Below are 19,342 nucleotides of genomic sequence, written 5' to 3'. Positions count from 1 at the left end.
AGATGATGGATGTTCACTAATCGTGGTAATCATTTTATGATGCATGTAGAGTCAAATCATTATTCTGTTCCCCTTAAAACTTATACAGTGCTGTATGTCAATTATAGCTCAATAAAACTGGACGAAAAAAGAGGGAGGAAAGAAGTCTTTTTTCCTGATCTCTTGCATTTTAAGGACTTTTATTACATTCTAAGTCTTAAAATTTAAGATGGAAAAATAACTTGGGGCAGATGTTATTAAGTAATTATTGTTCCTATTTTTCTAAGATATTTATTCTTCACTAAATTATTCTTCATGCTGCTCTGCTATCCTTTCTAAATATTATTTTTAAAATCTAGGTTCATCTGTTTGGCAATTTAGATTTCTTTAAGTGGCTTTTCCTTCTCATTAGTATCATTTATGATTACAGTTAGAATTTCAAATCTTTGCCTTCCTCTGTCTAGAATTTATATTCTCCTCTAGAAAATCTGTAGTCTTATGATAATAACTATCAAAAAATTTTCCTTTCCAAGAGTAAACAATGCATCTAGTAATCACTCCCCTTCTTATTATGAATTTAAAGTATGCATGGTCACTTTCTCCCAAGGTTCCTGACACTTACACACCCAGACAATTAAGACCAAAATTTAAGACCAAGACATTTCATTACTTCCTCTACCATGTATAATATGAAATTTCAAACCCCTACAATATTGAGTTCTATATTAATTAATTATATAGTTTAACATTTAACTAATTTAATAATTATTCTATTTTTTGCTTCATGTGTCTGAATCTTGTCTCTCCACTATAACTGAAGCTTAGTGAAAACAAAAAAACCACTGTCTCTCATGGTACTTGGTACAGTGCTGGCCATAAAAAAGATGCTACAAAAAAACAAGCAAGCAAACATAACAAACAAAAAAACAAGACACTTTTTTGATTAGGGTCATTATATATCTTCCATTACAGATAAACAGTGGTCACTAAATGATCCAAGTAAACATCAGCATGAAAAAGTCCATTAAGCCAAGGTTAAAACATGAGCAAGGGATCAAATCCCAGGAAAGCAATGCAAAAAAGCCTTATTCAGGTTCAGCTGAACCTTGCAGTGTAGGGATAAACAAGTCAAATACTTTTTAAAAATTTCTCAGGAATAACCTGGCTCCCTAACAAATTTTTCCGTTTTCTTTTCAAGTTGTCTACATACCTTATAACATCATGTATGGCAAGGCACTTTAAGGTCAGAACTACAGATGTCAAACTAGTTCTTTTAATCTCAGGGATCACATGGTCAGGCATACACTGGTTCCAAAAATCTTTACTATAGATCCGAAAGCATTTTCCTGAGGAAGTCCTGCCAGCTCGGCCACTTCGCTGTAATGCCTCACTCCTTTAGAAGAAAAAAAAGTCCCGAAAATATTCTGTGAGTTTTCTAAGTAATTAACTTCCCACCCCCAAACCAGCTAGAAATTATCTAATCAACTATTCTTTGAACAAAAAGGCTTAACACAGAGACTTACTTTGAAATTGGAACCACCTCTAGGATGTCCAGTCCTAATCTGGGATTGTGATTTAACTGCTTCACAAAGCCACCGTCTACCACATATCTAAGGAGAATGAAAAAAGTTAAGTTTCCAGGAAATAAGGAAAGACTTGTTAATTTTTAACCACTTTGGGTTCTCCTCTTCTACCAAACTAACATCTACATGACAACCTTTACGTTAAGTGTAAAACTTGAAAGTCAAAAAATTGGAACCCTTGTACATTGCTAGTGGAAATGTAAAATGGTTCAGCCAATGTGGAAAACGGTTTGGAGGTTCCTCAAAACACTAAACATAGACCCAGAAATTCCATTCCTAAGTATACACCCAAAAGAACTGAAAACAAGTACTCAGCAAATACTTGTAGACATAAGTTCAGAGGACCCCTGATAAAAGACAAAAGGTAGAAACAACCTTAATGTCCATTAACCATTAAGGGATGAAAGGACAAACAAATTTTGGTAGATACATACAATGAAATATTATTCAGCCATAAAAAGGAATGACACAACACAGATGACTCTCAAAAAATATGCTGAGTAAAAAAATCCAGACATAGAATGTCACATATTGTATGATTCCATTTACATGAAATATGCAGAACAGGATATCCATAGAAACAGAAAGTGGTGATTGGCCGGGGCAGGGGTGGAGGGAGGAATGGGGAGCAATTCCTTAAAGTGTACAGGTTTTTATTTGGAGGTGATGAAATGTTTTAGAACTAGACAGAGGTGGTAGTTGCACAACACTGTAAATGTAATAAATGCTACTTAATTTTTCACTTTTCAATGTTAGTTTTATGTTATGTGGATTTCTCCTGTAAAAAAAAAAGCAAACCTGAAAATCCGCTCTAAACCATTCTAACAGGTTCAGAATCTAATTCCAGTTAGCCTTTAACAATGCCATTTTAAGCCAATTAAACAGATAACAAGTCAGGTAAAAAATTAAAATAGGAACAGTAGTAAGTCTATCATTCACTAAGGGAACATTCTGAAACATGCTATTTAATAACTTTTGCCTTTGCTGGAAACAGAAATCTTCAGAGGTTAATTTATTCAAGAGAGCTGCTCCCCTAAGCCCTTAGTGAAACCGTTATTTTTAAAGTGAAGGATAAAAGCAGAGGAAATTAAACTTCCTTTCAGATCTGGATGATCATTTTACCCAAAATATATAGGATCTTTGGGTCAGGGCCAGTCTTCCTGTGGCAGACAGACAGCCTTAGTTAAAAACATAAAATATATGGAGGAAAAGATAAATATCCAGAAGGAATGTGGTTCAACAGTCTAAAAGAACTTCACATTAGGTAGCTAAACTTAAAATTTCCAAGTGTTTCTCTACTAAATTCACTCAAAAATTTGAGGGGATCGCTGATTACATTAAAAATAAAGGGCCTGTGTCATAGTTCATTTCACAAAAAGGTGAAAAGTGAGAAATAGTACTTCCAGATAAACACTTGGATATACAAAGTTACTACAGAAGAGAGAAGGGAATAGCAGATCATCTTAGGTACACACTGAGAATGGGAGCACAGAGAAACAGGTTTGGCTTCCCATTCAATGAAACTCATGAAGTACTACACACAACCTTAAATCTGGGAAGAGAAAACTAGCAGTTGCCAGTACAAGTATTTAACACGTGTGAACAGAAATGCTACGTGCACTTCCTACTCCACTTCCTATTCAGAGCAATCAATAATTACAAAATACAATAGGTGATTTCAAGTTAAGTAGGGAGAAGGAAATTGGAGGGTACAGAGACACAAACTTCATGTTTTATGATCAGCTAAGTGGCTTCCTTGGCTTTAAGAGGAATTTTAAAAGTTATACCTGATTCCATCTATTGTCAAAGATGTTGCAGAAATATTGGTGGATATGACACATTTTCTAATTCCAGGTGGTGGTGGCAAAAATATTCTCCTCTGTTGATCTAAAATATATGTAAAGAGAAAATACTAATTGACAACATGCATTTGTCAAACTCAAGTTTTGAAAAACTAATTTCTTTTCATTAAAAGTTGTTTTCTTCACCTCTAATTATCTTGAATTCAAAATATAATAGCAAACTATTTTTTCCTCACCTTTCACTGTTAAGATCTCTAGGATCCATGGAATCACAGACTATTGCTAAAATAAACCCTTCAGCAGTCATTTATGTAGGTCATAGCTCCCTTTGAGAGTATTTAAAAACTGTGGGCTTCTTCTCCATTAAAATTCACATATGTACACACACACAAAAAATTTCAAACAATATCAGGATGTTCAGGGATTCCCTGAAGCCCACCTATGGATTACAGATTAAGGACCTATCTATGTTTTAAGGATTGATTAGCTAAGGCTGCTTTTACTTTTTCAGATGTCTGCCTAATTTATGACTACATGTCTCAACAAGTAACATCACACTGATTTCCACTATCCACACATTCTGAAGGGTATGCCCCAGAAGCAATGCTTATAGTATGCTACCTTGCTCCTTGGCCACAGTTTATGGCACCAAGGATAAATACCCCCCCCCCCAAGTGGGCCAGTCTGATTCTCCTGTGAATTTGGATAAATACCCCCCCCCAAGTGGGCCAGTCTGATTCTCCAGGTCTGAGAGATGATCGATTTGATTAGATTAGTCTCTTGCAAAGATGAAAAATTAACTTGTGAACCACAGGGAAGTGACTAGTGTACATGGAGTAAAGCTAAAGAGAGAAAAAAATGAATCAGCCATGAGAGTTCATAAGAGAGTATTTCTGGGTTCCTGGCACTTCCCAGGCCTTAGGAGACCTGGGCATGAAACAAATGAAAGATGGATTTGGCCAGATTTGCCCTCCTGCCAGTTAAGCAGAGAACCGGACAAGAGAATTAATGTTTACAAGGAAATGGTTATGGCATAGACAAAAGGAGGTAAGTGCTGGCTGGTAAAAGACAAATCTCGATGCATTCTGAAAATTGTTGAATTAGGAACAGAAATTAGTTAGCAGAAACAGGATTCAGAATCATCAGAAAGATGTTTAAAACTGAGATCATAAATGATGGTAATGACAAAATCTATAACAAGTTTCTGAATGGGTGGCTGAGGAAGGATGAAGGAAAAGACCACTTAAGCTAGACAGGTCAAGCAAAGGATTTAGGTAGACTGTCTATTTCAGTGATCTCCAAAAATTAGGAGTAATCATTCCAGGAAGTACACAAGTCAATCTACTGGGGTATAAAAAGAAATTATTAGCGTGTCTATGTTTCTCATAACGTCCTTTTAAACTTTTTGTTTCATATGTGTTTATTATTCTATACTATATATTAGAACAGTAAGTACTTACATATACTTTAAAAAGAAAAAAATTTTTAATGCCTAGCTGCATTTGATTTCCACAAGATATGCCCATGTTTGTTTAGAAAGTTCATTTTTTCTACTTGAGCAACTTCAAGTTGTTTTATTTTCAGCAGCCAAGAAAATCTTAATCAAATCTGTTTTTAAATAAAGTACAAAACTTGTTTCCATATAAAATCATATAAAGATCCATGTATTCCCAAAATACGAAACAGATCAAAGTTGAACTTTTATGAGGGAAAAAAGCAGTGACACATATCAGCACAATTTTAAAATCATGTTACTAGGCCAACCATCTCATTTTATAGATGAGAAAACTAAAGCCCAGAGAGGTCAAGTTACTTGCCCAGATGTAAATATAGACAGGCAAGTTTAAAACCAAGTCGAGTATTGTTGTTATTCTAATACATCATTCTGAAATTAATTTCACAAGTAAAAAAGTGCTAGAGAGGCAGCTTATACATACATGAGAAAAATTACTTAGGTATTTCTTAGATTTAGATAGCTCATTTCTTCCAGATGGTTCAAAGAAGCCATAAACTACTTTAGTTCAAATTATAGATTTATACATTTATTTATTGTCTATGTATTCTACTATAATGTAGCTCTATGAGAACAAGGACTTTCTTTTATTCAAGACGTATCCCCAGTACCTGCAATGCCTAGAACATAGAAAGTGCTCAATAAAGTTCGATGAATTGATAAATTTTAAAATGTATGATAAAAATAAGTGGAAATTTTTCTACCTTTAAAATTTGACATAACCCTAAAATTTTATATATAAATTAGAAATGTCCAATCTGAACATATTTATCTATTATCAACCCTGTTTTCAATAACCCATTTCTAAAAGTACCTAATTTTAGTCTTCAGTTCAAGCAAAACTTCAGCTTCATTTATTATTTTGTTCACTACAGTCAAATAAAAAGTCCTGAAACTGCTGCTTGAAAAGACTCATGTTTGTTTCACATTTACATTTCACCCATGTACTTTAACACCATATTCCACAAGTATAAACACATGTCAATTTTATGTTTATTTATAAATGTTTGGGAAAAAGTTAAATACATACACCCTAAAGCACATTCCCACTTTCCACAAAGGAAAAGGGAAATTGAATACTTTCATTAAGATGTAGAAATTCTGATTACTTTCACTGCCTGATCTTCCTATCTAAAATAGATTCTGGGGAGTCTAGTGGTAGACTGCATGCTTAGCAGGCATGAGGTCCTGGGTTCAATCCCCAGTACCTCCATTAAAATAAACTAATAAACCTAATTCCACCCCCCCAAAAAAAGTAAAATAAATCTGAAAAAAAAAAAAAAGACAGATTCTGATACACCTTACTCCATCTATCTCAGTACCTCATAAGGTTGTAGGATGTAAATTAACAGGGGAAAAAGTTGTCAAAGAGGCAGAAAGACGTTACAAAGTCTACCAAGAAATAAGGATACTGAGGATAGACCACTTAACACCACACAGAGTGATGCTCCTAAAATATGTGAATATGTGACATATATTAAGGCGAAATGAAACTTCCTCATAGATTTCTTGTCTCAAATTGATCCCAAAGCAGAAGCGTAATTGAGAGAGAGAGAAAGCGTATGTGTGAGAAAGTGTGTGTATGGTATAAAAGAAACATAATTTAAAGCAGTAAACAGAAATTGTCAATCAAACGGAGAAAAAGATGATTCTGGAACAGAACCAAAGAGATACAACACTGCTTAGCTCAAACTCTACCCTCCCTGGGAGTCATTTTTGGCTGAGTCAAAAATCTCTTGAGAAGTCTCACTAAAACAGCTGAAAATCAAACTTCTGATACAGAGAAAAGGCTTGAGATCATCAGTAAATGCAGTTGAAAAGATAAACTGACTAGGAGGAAGCTTAAAAATACGGAAGACAGGTGATCCAACATAAGAATTAGTATCCCTGAAGTAGAGAAACCAATAAATAGACAAAACTTATATTCAAAGATATAACACAAGAGAACTTCCTTGAAATGAGGAAATGAATTTGCAGATAAAAGGAGCAACTCAAAAAAGTTTATTGTATTGGTAGTAGTTACACAGGTATGTACATTTGTCAAACTCACTGAACTGTATACTTAAAGCAGGCACAGTTTATTATATGTAAATTATATCTCAGTAAAGTTGATTCTTTAAAAGAGCACATAAAATTCCAGGAAATTTTAATATACAACACTCAACACCAAAAAATATTCTAATTAAAACTATTGAACTTTAAGGATAAAAACAGAAATTTTCAGGCAATCAGACAGAAAAAGCAAATCACTTACAAGGAAGGGAAAAAAAATCAGGCTGGCCTCAGACTTCTCCGCAGCAACATTCAATGCCAGAAGACAACTGGACAACGTCTACCAAGTTCTAAGGAAAAGAAAGTGTGACCCAAGAACATAAAACCCAGCCAAGATGTAGCTCAAGTATAAAGGCAAAAGCCAGACATTCTTAGACAAAAAAAAAAAAAAACTACAAAAAAAAAATAAAATAACACCCAAGAGCCCTTATATTTAAAAAAAGTTAAAATCTAATGAATCTAAAATTAACTAAAAGTAACTTAGGAATCAAAAAATCATGGTAAAAGGATTGATGGTAAACACTAAATACACCCAAACAATGTAAAAATAACTAACAAAAATCAGAAGGGGAGGATATAGAAGAGTAAAAGTACTTAAGCCCTCATCTTTCCAATCAGAGAGGCAACAGGTAAGATCTCCATTCAAATATGGTCTAAAAAGAAGATATTAACTTCAGCTTAATATTTTTAACAATCTTTAATGAGTTATTATCTCATGTGGTAAAGATTCACTTGAAGCTTAACAATTCCTTCAAGTAAATTCAAGTAAAATTAAATATTTTTTTAAAAAGCAACTAATAGTGTAATCTCACTTTTAAAAAGTATTTCTATCAACCTACTTATCTACTTACTTATCCTTCTAAATGTAACACAAATATACACAAAAACATACACACACACACAGAGTTTTTAAATAACGTTTCTCCTAGTGTTAAAGATGGTTATTTCTGGATGGAGGAGCTTGAGGTGATTTCTTTACTTTCACCTTTGTAATTGTGTACACTGCTTGCACTCTTTATAATGAAATAGTATCATTTTTCCTCAATTGATTTTTTCTTAAAAGAAAACAATAACAAATATACTGAGACACCAACTGTATTAATTCTGTAGAGTGGAAAATGGATTTTTGGGGTACTTTTCTAAAATTTCTACAAATAACAAAAAAGAAAAACAAAGGAGCATATGTTAACCCATTTTTGTTAAAAAAAAAAAACTAAGCAATAAAAATACACCTAAATTTATAAAGAAAAAGGTTAGAACAATATACCTCAAAATATTAATAGTGATTATCACTTAATCATGGTGGGATCTAGTAAGTTTAATTACTTTTCTTACTTAACTGATTTTACTGTTTTTAAAAAGTATATATTCCTTTAAAAGACAAAAGAAAACTTTCCTCATTTGGGGAGACTCCACACAAACTGAGAATTTTTATGTAAAGCTCACTAGCCTTATTCCCCCATATCTTTTCTTTAATCTTAACATTTAAAAAAACTATTTAGACAGTTGGAAATTGCTATATTGAGATAACATCTTTGTTTTTCAGGCATAAGAAACAAAAAAAAAGATATTTGGGGTTTATGCAATAATCTAAATGAGCAGTTTTTCCTCTTTTAAAATGCCGTACACTAATTCAAGGTAAAGCTCCTCTCCTTTTCTTCATGTATTCTGGAAACACATGTACTGTTATATTCCCCACTACTGAATAAATAACCAGGTATCAAATGTAGATTTACCATGTGACCTCAGGAACATCACTTAGCCTCTATCTGTAAAATAAAGAAATCTGATTATGCAAAAACATATATATGGGTATATGTGCATTTTTCTAGGAAAAAACAGCCATGGCTTTCAATACTTTAAAAAAAAAATTTGTGATTCCCACCCTCCAAAAAAAGGCTAAGAAGCACTGAATTAGATAATTACTTCAGTGCTAAAATTGTCTAATTCCATGCAAATAATTGTCACTTATGAAGTAACAGGTATATTTCAGTTCATACATTTTTGTAGGGTTCAGCTTTTCCTAAGTGCATGACAAACTTGAAGAGGTGCAAAATCTGAACAAAAGAAGGAAGTCAGAAGGGAAAAGGTTTGAGAGAAAAAAGAATAAAGTTCAGAGAATGCTTTATGCAAAATGTTAACAGAATATCCAGCAGAAAGGGAAAAATCTAAAACTCAATTTAACAAATATTTAATGAGAACTTTTCAACATATGGTACTTGCCCTCAAGAAGTTCACAATCTCATCGAGGTGATGAGACAATCATAACAAGATAAATGGGTTAAGTGCCACAAGAGGGTATAGTAAAGCACAATGAGGCTCCAATGAAGAAGAAATGAAAGCCAGTTGTGGGGAGGGAAATCAGGAAAGGTTTTTATGGAGTTGGTTGCACTCGTGAAACAAAATAGCAGGATTCTGACCAGCAAAGAGGGGAGAATGAAAGGGAAAGAAGGAGTTCAAGTTCAGGAAATGGAAATACGGAGTCACAAAAAAAGGTGTAGAGGGAAAAGGCATCAAAAATAACTCTTACATTTGAGAGCCTGATGGAACATCACAAAGTGGAGTAGGGGTGGGTAAGGAGGACTTTAGCCCAGGGAGCAGTTCATATAATCTTGGTAGAAAGGAAACCACAGCACCTCTTCACATCTGACAGATGAGAATTTAAGTCAATTACGGAGATATTTTAAGATGCCCCTTTAAATCAGTCAGCCACCTTCATGGCTATTCCAGAAATAAGAGCAAATATAAAATATCTACCTCATAATTTTTACCTATTCACTAAACCTAGGTATGGGTCATTTTTGAACTCCCTTCACTAGGTTACAACCAAGAAACCCTTCTTCCCTCTCCTCTAAATCCAAGTTTTCTGTTCCTGAAGCTAACAGGAAATAACATTATAATAGTATCTCTCCCAACCACCCAAGGTAGCAATAATAAGGAAAATAAATGCTGTATTGTATTAACCAGGCTTAAAAAGAAAGCTTAAGATCCCAGGAATCTGCCACCTTCTCCTTAGTTCATCCAACTCTGCCTCACCCATTACTTAGTACCTCATCAGCTCCATCTGAATGCTTCTTTGCACAGTTACAAATCACGATAATAAATATTATTATGCTCATAATGAATTATCAACAGCTCACCCTTAGAGCGCCCTTGGACCCAGAAAGGAAACTAAAATAAATAAACAAAATATTTCAGTAATGGCTCTACTTACACCCAATCCCACACCTTTTCAATTTACACATATACACCAACAAAGAAAATCAAATACACTGAGAATTAAGGCTGAAAGCTGGTTGAAGTCACGTTTAAGGATAACGAACACCAAGTTATTAAGCTGGCATTTTAATTCAGCTGGCAATAGAAAAATAGCTAAAGGTACCCAACAGGAGACTGACACAATCAGAACGGTGCTTTGGGAAGATTATGCTCACTATGGCAGGTAGGATGGTAAACTAAATCAGGAAGAATAATTTAGCAGGATATACTAATAACTCAGGATAGCAAATTAAGGATCCCAACTCTAATGATAGTAAAAAAAAAAAAAAAAAAAAAGGAATCTGGATGAGACAAAGGTAAGAGAAAGCCTGTAGGAGTTGCCACTTATTTGAATTATATGATCTAGGATGATATGATGCACAGACCAAAAAGCCCCATGAAACCCAGTAGGTATAGAGTGCAGGACAATGAACTAGCAACAGCTTCCAGAAGTCATCACAAAGAAGTGACAGGTAACTCCTAGGAGCCAACTTCCCCAAAATAGAGAATATTCAGAAAACAGCAAGCTAAGGATGAAACCTTAGGAAAAGTCACAGTAAGAGGGGAACAATGGTCAGGGAGGGTGGGAAGGCAGCAGCCTTAGAGAGAGTGGTCAGGAGAACAAAATAATTAAATATTATCCTAGACAATAGCATTTAAGAAGGAGACTTTTCATTATTACAAAATCAAAATGCAAACTAATAGAAAAAAGCCATGAGATTTGAGAAATAGGAGGTCACTAGCAATCTTAAATAGTATAAAAACTGGATTTCAGGAAGATAAACAAGAAGCAATGGGAGATACAGAACATTATTTTCAATGGGGCAGTAAGACACAAGTAAGAATGAAATTATTTACTTCACAAAGAAAAAGGAAAAAAAAATATATATATAGTTAATGGTTAATAACAAAGCAACTGTAATGGGCTTTGAATTACCTTACCAGTTACAAGGTAACTTACAATAGAGTTAGTAGCTCAAATCTCCAAAACACAATGAGACCCTTAAATATCTCATAATTATCCTAAGAATCCCCTTAAAGATGTAAAAATCGAAAAATATTGAGAGCAAGGGCCTAATATCATCACAGAAGAGATTTCCAAAATAGCGTGTGGTCTCTGGTTATTTACCAACACATGTATTTCTAAACTTTTTTTGTTAATATAAGGATAAGAACCACCCACTTAACAAAAACAAAAATACACATAAAATATAAAAACGTTTAAATGTTTTTTGTATTACATTAAATGTTAATCCCAGTCAAACTCCAAATAGACTACGGTTAACTTCCCTTTAGTTTACAAGTCAAATTACATAATAAAATAGCTTTGCAAAACAAATTCTAAACCTCATTCAACAATATTTATTATGAACAAATATTAGAATAAGAGTTTGCATTTATTCTTTGAATTTATAAAAGAACATCTTTCTTGAAAAGGAGACTAATGTGTGGCTACTTAAAAAGAAAACTACATACTAGGTTATCTCATGTATCTTGATACATAAGATTTCTAGAAATTCTGTAGCAGTGACAAATTAGACTTAACTTATAGTACTACTATCAAGGAATTATAGTCCTAATTTCAAAAAATTACCAACAACACTTTTGTTCTGCAGGGAGAGGACACAGACCACTCTTAACAACAGTAAGAGGGATGGATGTCCACGGCTTTTTAAAAAGACTTCAAGAAAAAAATCACTTCTCTTAAGGGATGCTGGTTCTCTTAATGCTCTGTTTCATGATCTGGCTGTTGGTTACAAAGGTGAGTTCACTATGTGAAATTCATTGACCTAAACACTTACATCTGTGCACTCTTCCATATGTATGTGATTATTCAATAAAAAGCTTTTTAAAAATCAAATTTTCTGTTCTAGTGAGGAATTACCTGTTGTCATAGATCCATAACACGGCAATATTAACAAGCCATCTAGAGTGGTATCTTGAACATCATAATCATAATCAACTGACTCTGCCATTTGAAAAAGTAACTCACAACTTTTTTCAATTTCAAACTGACCTGAAATGAGGAAAATAACGTCAGCAACTGAACAGCAAAATTAATTTAAGAATAAAAAAAAGGATTCTAGATTAATATTAGTTTTGCATGATAGTTATTCTAAATCTCTCATTTGATCCAAAGTCGATAAACACATAGGTTGTACCCATGTGTTCAACAATAAAATCAGAAATAGAAGAAACACCAGTTTCCAAGGAATTTAAATCTCTAAAAAAATTAAAATATTTATAATCTTTAAGACCTTCATCTTGTTAGTATGGTATTTGAAGAAGATTCAGTAAAGTTAATCATTAACATAGGGGAAGCTAGTCTATGAGAGACTACATTTAGGTTTTATTTCAAAATACTTAAGTAATCTCAAAAGAGCAAAGAGATTGTTACAATGGCTCACTTCTGACATCAGCACAAGGCAGAGTAGGAGGTGAGCCATGAAATGACTCATATCTGTTAGTAGGATGCTGCTACTTGAAGAATCACACTAGTCTGAGATTTAACTTTTCTATTTTTGACCTCCAAGAAAGGCTAGTCTATGAGACATGAATTCCACACCTTATGCACTGCTACCACAGAGTACCATCTCACCACTCAAATAAGAAAGGAGCTAGTAGGATGTCTTTGGGAATAATGAAATTAATCATTCAGATCCAGGACTGTTCAGTGTGGCAACAGTTCTATATAAAATAGAGTACCACAAATATTAATATTTTATCATTTAATATCTTTCTATTGGAAGGTCAGTGTGTTTCACATGTTTACTAATGAGACTGGCGTTTTTGGGGGCAGTGAGGAATTATCTTATATATCTTATAATACAAATAATATCTAAAGCTACTCAGATAATCTTAAAAACCTAGGGTAACGTGAGTAGAGCCTAGATTTCACAACAAAGGTAACACTCAATCGTGATGTCACATTTCCTTCTTACAAACAGTAAAATTTTAAATCTGATACTCAATGCTCACCAGTCAGAAAAACCAAGATGTCTCCAGCCATTTCATTCAAATGAATATCCATGGTCACTTTCACAATCTAAAGTAAGAAACACAAGCATAACACACGCTAGTGGAAACATAATCCCCAACCTCGACCCCCACCCCCACCACCTCCCCTAGTTCCACAAAAAAATTAAATTTGGTCTCAAAAATCCTAGGACCTAGGGCTGCCATTAAAATAAAAGAGAACAAATAAATTATCAAACTACTCAATCAACTAGAATCATATATATAAAGAAACCAAATAATACCGCTTGAATATATGCAGTATTTTCTCTATCTCGTGGACCAATCAAATTGCAGAATTTTTCCCTGACTGGATAAAGTCTTCCAGGTATATCGAATATCGGACAATTTCCAAAGAATGCAGAGAGCTTGGCTAATTCCATAGTTGCTGACATCACCACGACCTTTAAATGCTCCTTCCTGTTAGGAGACTTCTCCTGAAATAGCTTCTTCAGTAAACCAAACAAGATGTCCTGAAAAAAAAAGTACATTTCTTGAAGTCACAAGTATACCTAACAACCAACTTATTTTAAATATTTTGCTCACCTAAGCAAAGAATTCCTATTTGGATAGATTAAAATGTAAGTAAGAGAATGCAATTCACTATACAGGACAAAGCTACCCCCAAAAAGTAAACTGTCTAATGAATAACCAATATATTAAAATACTCACTGTAGTTAGAGTTCTCTCATGGGCTTCATCCAAAATAATGACACTGAACTTGGTAAGATTTGGATCTCCCAAAATATGTTTCAATAAACATCCATCAGTCATGTATTTGATTGCTGTATCCTAATGTTCAAACAGCAGAGTACATCAATAGATAGACAGATAGATAGATAGGTAGGTAGGTAGATAGAATGAATCACAGAAATTCACCTCTGCTGCCCAAACTAAATTTCCCCCCAAAATGTAGACAGTAAGTGATCAAACTAATCTGACTAAACAAAAAAGAACATAAAATAGTCTAATAACATATATCTAATAACATGCATGGTAAATTATGAAACTTATAATCTATATATAGACAGGAATAAGGAATTAAGGTGGATGTTCCGGAATAAAGCAACAAAGGTGACCAATAAGGAAACATAATGAAGTCAGTGGAAAGTGGTTAAGATAATGCGATGATTCCAGGTGAGCAAGCTGTGGGAAACAATGAAATGGGATTCATCTCCCTGTCTCAGCTGCTATTTTAGAGGACTCAGGAGAAAAGGCAAAGGAAGTGGTAAGGTGTATCATTTTCTCTTACCCTCTTGTTCTCTGCCCATTTTCCGATTACAAAAATAGTGTCAGTTGACTAGCATTAAAACAAAGGGCAAATAAGGTCCAAAGGTGAGGAGTTAACAGCAGTGACATACATAAAACAAGGGGGAAAAGAAAGAACAAAAAATTCCCACCAGTGACCACTAGGAAGGCAAAGATAGTATTTTAAGGAGTCATTCTTTGCACTATTGATGGTCATTCCTATTCATGACCATATGCAAATCAGTGATTGTTCTGTATCTGGTACAGGATTAAGAAATCCTGTGGGAATGTAAACAGTAACTATGAACTATTGTCGTGAATACAGAAGATGCTCAATAAATATTTGCTTACCAATTTTGTTAAGTTGTCGGTTTTCCATTGACTTCAAGAATACAAACTTATACTTTATATGAACCTTGAAAACATTAACTAAATAAGCCAGACACCAAGGACGAAATACTGTATGATTCCACTTATACAGGGTACTTAGAACATGGAAATGCACAGAGACGTTTCCAGGGGCTGGGGGGAGATGGAAATGTGGAGGTACTGTTTAACAGACACAGTTTCTGTTTGGGATGGTGAAAAAGCTCTGAAAATAGTGATAAGTTACACAGCACTGTGAATGTACTTAATGCCACTGAATTGTACACCTAAAAATAGTTTTTAAAAATGGTAAAAATTATAAATTTCATGTCACGTATATTTTACTATAATAAAAATTTTTTTAAGAATACAAATGGAAATTACACGCCAAGGATCCTCACAGCTAAATACATAAAATAAGAGACCTACGAAAAATCAAGATAACTGTCACATAAACTAAGGGAGAAGGGATAAATTAGACAACACAGAGCTAAAGCATTAACAATGGGCAACACAAACTAACTCTACTCAGAGGCTTTGTTTCTTTAAAATATAAATGGGATTTTGAAGTTAAAATCTTTCATAACTTTCTCCACTCTTTCTGTAAGTTTACAGTAGTTAAATGCAAACTTTTGTACCTTAGAGCTGCAATCATCAAAACGAACTTGGTATCCTACTTTGGATCCCAAAGTGCATTTCATTTCTTCAGCAACCCTCTGAGCAACAGATATGGCAGCTACTTTTCGTGGCTGAGTCACACCAATCATACCATGTTGTGAAAACCCTATCAAAACCAGAGGTAAAAACCACAAAATGTTAACAATTGCTTCCTATTAGAGCTCAATTGTTTCTGGTCAATCAGTACAAACCGTTCAAGTGTTTCTAAAAGAAAACTGTGCAAATTAACAACACACTGTATTACATTTGTGCCATGGAAATTTAAGTATAAATTTAAAATAAGAATACATATTAATAACCATTCTAAAGTACATATTTTAGTTTTTTCCAATTTCAATCTGAAGATTTAATCTAAAGAATAAGCCAAAAATTTTTAACTCTTAGGAATCTAAAATTTCACACACATCCTAAAATAGAATTTTAAATATACAACTTTTCGTAGATTCTACAGCCTTTTAATACCATCTTAATATCTCTGAAAGGGAGATGCATTTTATAATTGATGACACCTTTCTTTATTAATAGTATGTAAAATAGTGCTATGTCTTAATAGATGGCAGATTTGATGCCTTAGAGTAAGTTAATATAAGCTAAATTTTTTGGTGTTTTTTTATATGAATAATATCCAACACACTTTTGCTCTGTACCAAACTTTTTTTTAAAATATATTTATTGTCACATTTTTTTTTTCGCTGTGAGCTACCACAAGATCTTGTATATATTTCCCTGTTTATCTAGTCTACATTTTGAAATCCCAGTCTGTCCCTTCCCATCCCCTGCTCCCTTGGCAACCACAAGTTTGTATTCTATGTCTATGAGTCTTGTACCAAACTTATGATAGAAAGTTTTACCATGAGGAAGGGAAAAACACTGTAAGGGTAATTTGTTTAGCTGGCTTGGTGTTAGCAAAGTCAAGTAATCAACAGTTACCTGATACAGCTCTAGAGAAAGAACCAAGAAATACTAATGTCAGCGGTAGATATCAATATAATCCCTTCTCCCTGAAAATTATTTCAATACCCAATGTTTAATAGTCTACTGCAAGACAACCTTATTTTAGAGCAGAGAATCAACATCTACCTATAATTCTATTTGGAATTATAAGGGTAATTAAAAATGGAAAACCTGCCATCTCAGCTAATTCCTGCATCCAAAATAAGACGACAAAGAAGCAGGGAAGATGCAGGGAAAGTGTGCTAAAAGAAGAACAGGGGATGCAAGAGTTTGAGTAATACAGAAGTTCTATTAGCTTTTAAGAGGATATTTTAAAAAATATTCCCAGTGTTATCCCAGAATAAAATTACCTGCTTCATATAGATATTTTGGGAGTTGAGTTGTTTTACCACTTCCTGTATTTCCAGTAACAATAAGGAATGAATTGTCCCTCACAGCTTGAATAAGTTTTTTCCTTTGTTTTTGAATAGGAAAAGTTGGAGTAGTTCCTCCCTCCTGTGATGTGCATCCTTTCTCCTCTGTAATAACAGAAAAAAAAAAGAAACTGTTCAATTAAAATGCCTGTAAAGATTTCTCTGACTCAGTTTGCCAGAACTGAAAAGAGAATGACATTTCTTGAAGACAATTTCAGGGCTGGCAAGAATCAACCCATGACTTCTCAGTTAAATCACTTACATCCAATTAGCAAGTCCAGAGCAACTTTTCAGTGAAATCTAACAACCTGAGCATTTACTAATGCATGACTCAAAGTATCTGACAGAGTAAGCCTAGCACAAGGCAATGTATTGCAAGCATACCTATACAGAAGCACAAAACCCAATTTTATTAAACAAAACCCAATTTTATTAAACAAAAACTGGAACACAGCGGAAAAACTCTCAGCTGAATTAAAAGCCACCTGTGTTTGCTTCTGATTCATGGTTCAAGTTAGGTCCCTGTTCAGAGTGACTGATATCCCAGAAGGCCAAGTGGTGGGTAACCATGGAAACTGGCTCCTGGAAACTGGCTCCCTTCATACCATACCCAAAGGCAGGCTGGCGGCCCGACGAAGGGGCGGGGTGGGGGGGTGGATGGGTAGAGAACAAAGGCTTTATGAGCCTGTTTAAGAGCCGAACGCGTCTCGGCGATGGGGTTCACTTTTTTGTCCCCCAGCGGGGTTCTCACTCAACTTGGGTCTGGGACCGCCCCCCTCTAGACCAAAGTGCTCACTGGACGCAAAGTTCGCCTCCGGCTTGGAGGCCGAGAAGAACGATGCGCCCCTCACCCTACTCTTCTCTACCTGCCTAAGGAGGACTTTTACCCCCCTAAACCCCATGCCATAACTCCCGCTAGCCTCCGTAGTGTCCCGCCGACCGCACCTCTATCCGCGATGGAAACAGCCGAAGGCCGCTCTTCCTGGAGGTCTCTTGAGCGCTCAACCTCCTCCTGCCGCCTTGGCGCCCTGCCCGCGACAGCGGGAAACCGGGACATAGACCTGGCCCGGAGCGGAGGTGAGCACGTCCACCGATCCAGGGAGATGGGAGGGGAAAGGAGAAGACGCGCCCTGATGACGTTGAGGTGTTTACTTCCGCGCGTGCGACTCGAGCGAGGGGAGGGGGAGCTGTTTGATGACGTGGCGCGCGGCGGCAGGAGAGCTACCCCGCCCCCGCGACAGGGCGGCGAGCCGAGGGCCCACCCACGAGTGTTTCCCGCCATCTGCCCGCGTGCTCTGAGCCTTCGACGGCGAAGCCAGACCCGGATCCGGAAGGGCCCTCGCCTGTTTCTCTTCTTGGGCGCAAAAGGGCCAGGCGACTCCTTTTTTCTCGGCCACAGTGGTCACTGCAAGCGTATCCTGAATTCACACAGCTAAAGTGATATGACCCTTTGCCAGGAGCTGGAACCCTCCTAGAGTTCAGCGTTCCACGAAAGTCTCACCTTGCTCATCCTAAAATGGCCCGTTCAAGGCACACAGCTAATGGGTTGCAGAGCTGAATTTCTAGTTCTACAGTGCCCAGGACTAACGTCCCCGACACTGTTCATTTCCTTCATGGGACCCTGCATTTTAACTTATTTCTATGTTTATTTTCTTCCCCTTTGCCCCAACCACAAAGACACAAGGGCAGCAACTTTAGAAAACCATGGTACACTCAGTCCAGCAAAGTGATTCAAAGTGGGCCGTCAGTATTTGAATTTGCTGAAAGAATGAATGAATGATTGATCTCCAGAGATACTGAGCCCACTTAATGGTTGTGGATTCCTTGGAAACCACAAAAGCTGAAAAGTTAAACAGATATACAACAATCAGGTGGGGTGACTTTTTCAGGAAAGGTACTTAGGGAGGAGATCTTTCTGTTATAGAATCTTACGATTTTGTAACTGATGTCAAGTGTAACAAAATCAGTGCAAGAAGATTATCTCTCGGACTTTTCAACTGTTCCTGCTGTTAGAATTGACCAACACTTAACTGCTAAAGAAGACAACTCAAGTTGTCACTTTACATTAACTAAAGGCCACTACTCTTCCATCTAACCAGGCTTCAAAAGATGTCATTGGCCCCCAAGATTTTCCTGTGCTCATTAAAAATGTATATACACTAAATCCTTTTAAATGGGACTGATTAACATCTCTTAAAATGCAAATTTATCAGATGTTGAGTGAGGGCAGCTTTCTAACAACTTTCATATCTCCAAAATCTGGAAACTACAGGAATAAATCTGGTAATAGGAGAACGTCTCAGATTTCTCTCATCCTTGAAGGGAATCTCCCAACCTTCTGGATTCTGTTAAAAATTCAAAATATTACAAATCAGAAAAATAAACCATAAAGCAAAACTACATTTGTAGTTCAGGCAAGGTATCAGTGAGTTCAGGGTAAGGTATTTCAGTGGCATAATAAAGTCACTTTCTAAGAAAATG

General features: G+C 35.4%; 1 protein-coding gene across 1 annotated transcript in view; it reads right to left on the bottom strand.

Moving 5' to 3' along the window:
- Positions 1-17,986, bottom strand: part of DHX40 (DEAH-box helicase 40) — a 41,450-nt gene extending 23,464 nt beyond the window's left edge. The window contains exons 1-10 of the mRNA XM_010990436.3: positions 17,807-17,986; positions 16,799-16,966; positions 15,455-15,600; positions 13,875-13,994; positions 13,448-13,675; positions 13,167-13,233; positions 12,073-12,204; positions 3,350-3,449; positions 1,503-1,589; positions 1,190-1,372 (exon numbers count right to left, since the gene is read on the bottom strand). Of these exons, the coding sequence (XP_010988738.3) occupies positions 1,190-1,372; positions 1,503-1,589; positions 3,350-3,449; positions 12,073-12,204; positions 13,167-13,233; positions 13,448-13,675; positions 13,875-13,994; positions 15,455-15,600; positions 16,799-16,966; positions 17,807-17,918 (1,343 nt within the window). The 5' untranslated portion in view covers positions 17,919-17,986. The remainder of the gene's footprint in view (positions 1-1,189; positions 1,373-1,502; positions 1,590-3,349; positions 3,450-12,072; positions 12,205-13,166; positions 13,234-13,447; positions 13,676-13,874; positions 13,995-15,454; positions 15,601-16,798; positions 16,967-17,806) is intronic.
- Between the last annotated feature and the right edge of the window lie 1,356 nt (positions 17,987-19,342).

This window comes from Camelus dromedarius, chromosome 16 (assembly GCF_036321535.1).
Source record: "Camelus dromedarius isolate mCamDro1 chromosome 16, mCamDro1.pat, whole genome shotgun sequence".
In the NCBI taxonomy this organism is placed as follows: Eukaryota; Metazoa; Chordata; class Mammalia; order Artiodactyla; family Camelidae; genus Camelus; species Camelus dromedarius.
The sequence above is the reverse complement of the archived record's forward strand: the minus strand, read 5'-3'. Positions and strand labels throughout refer to the sequence as shown.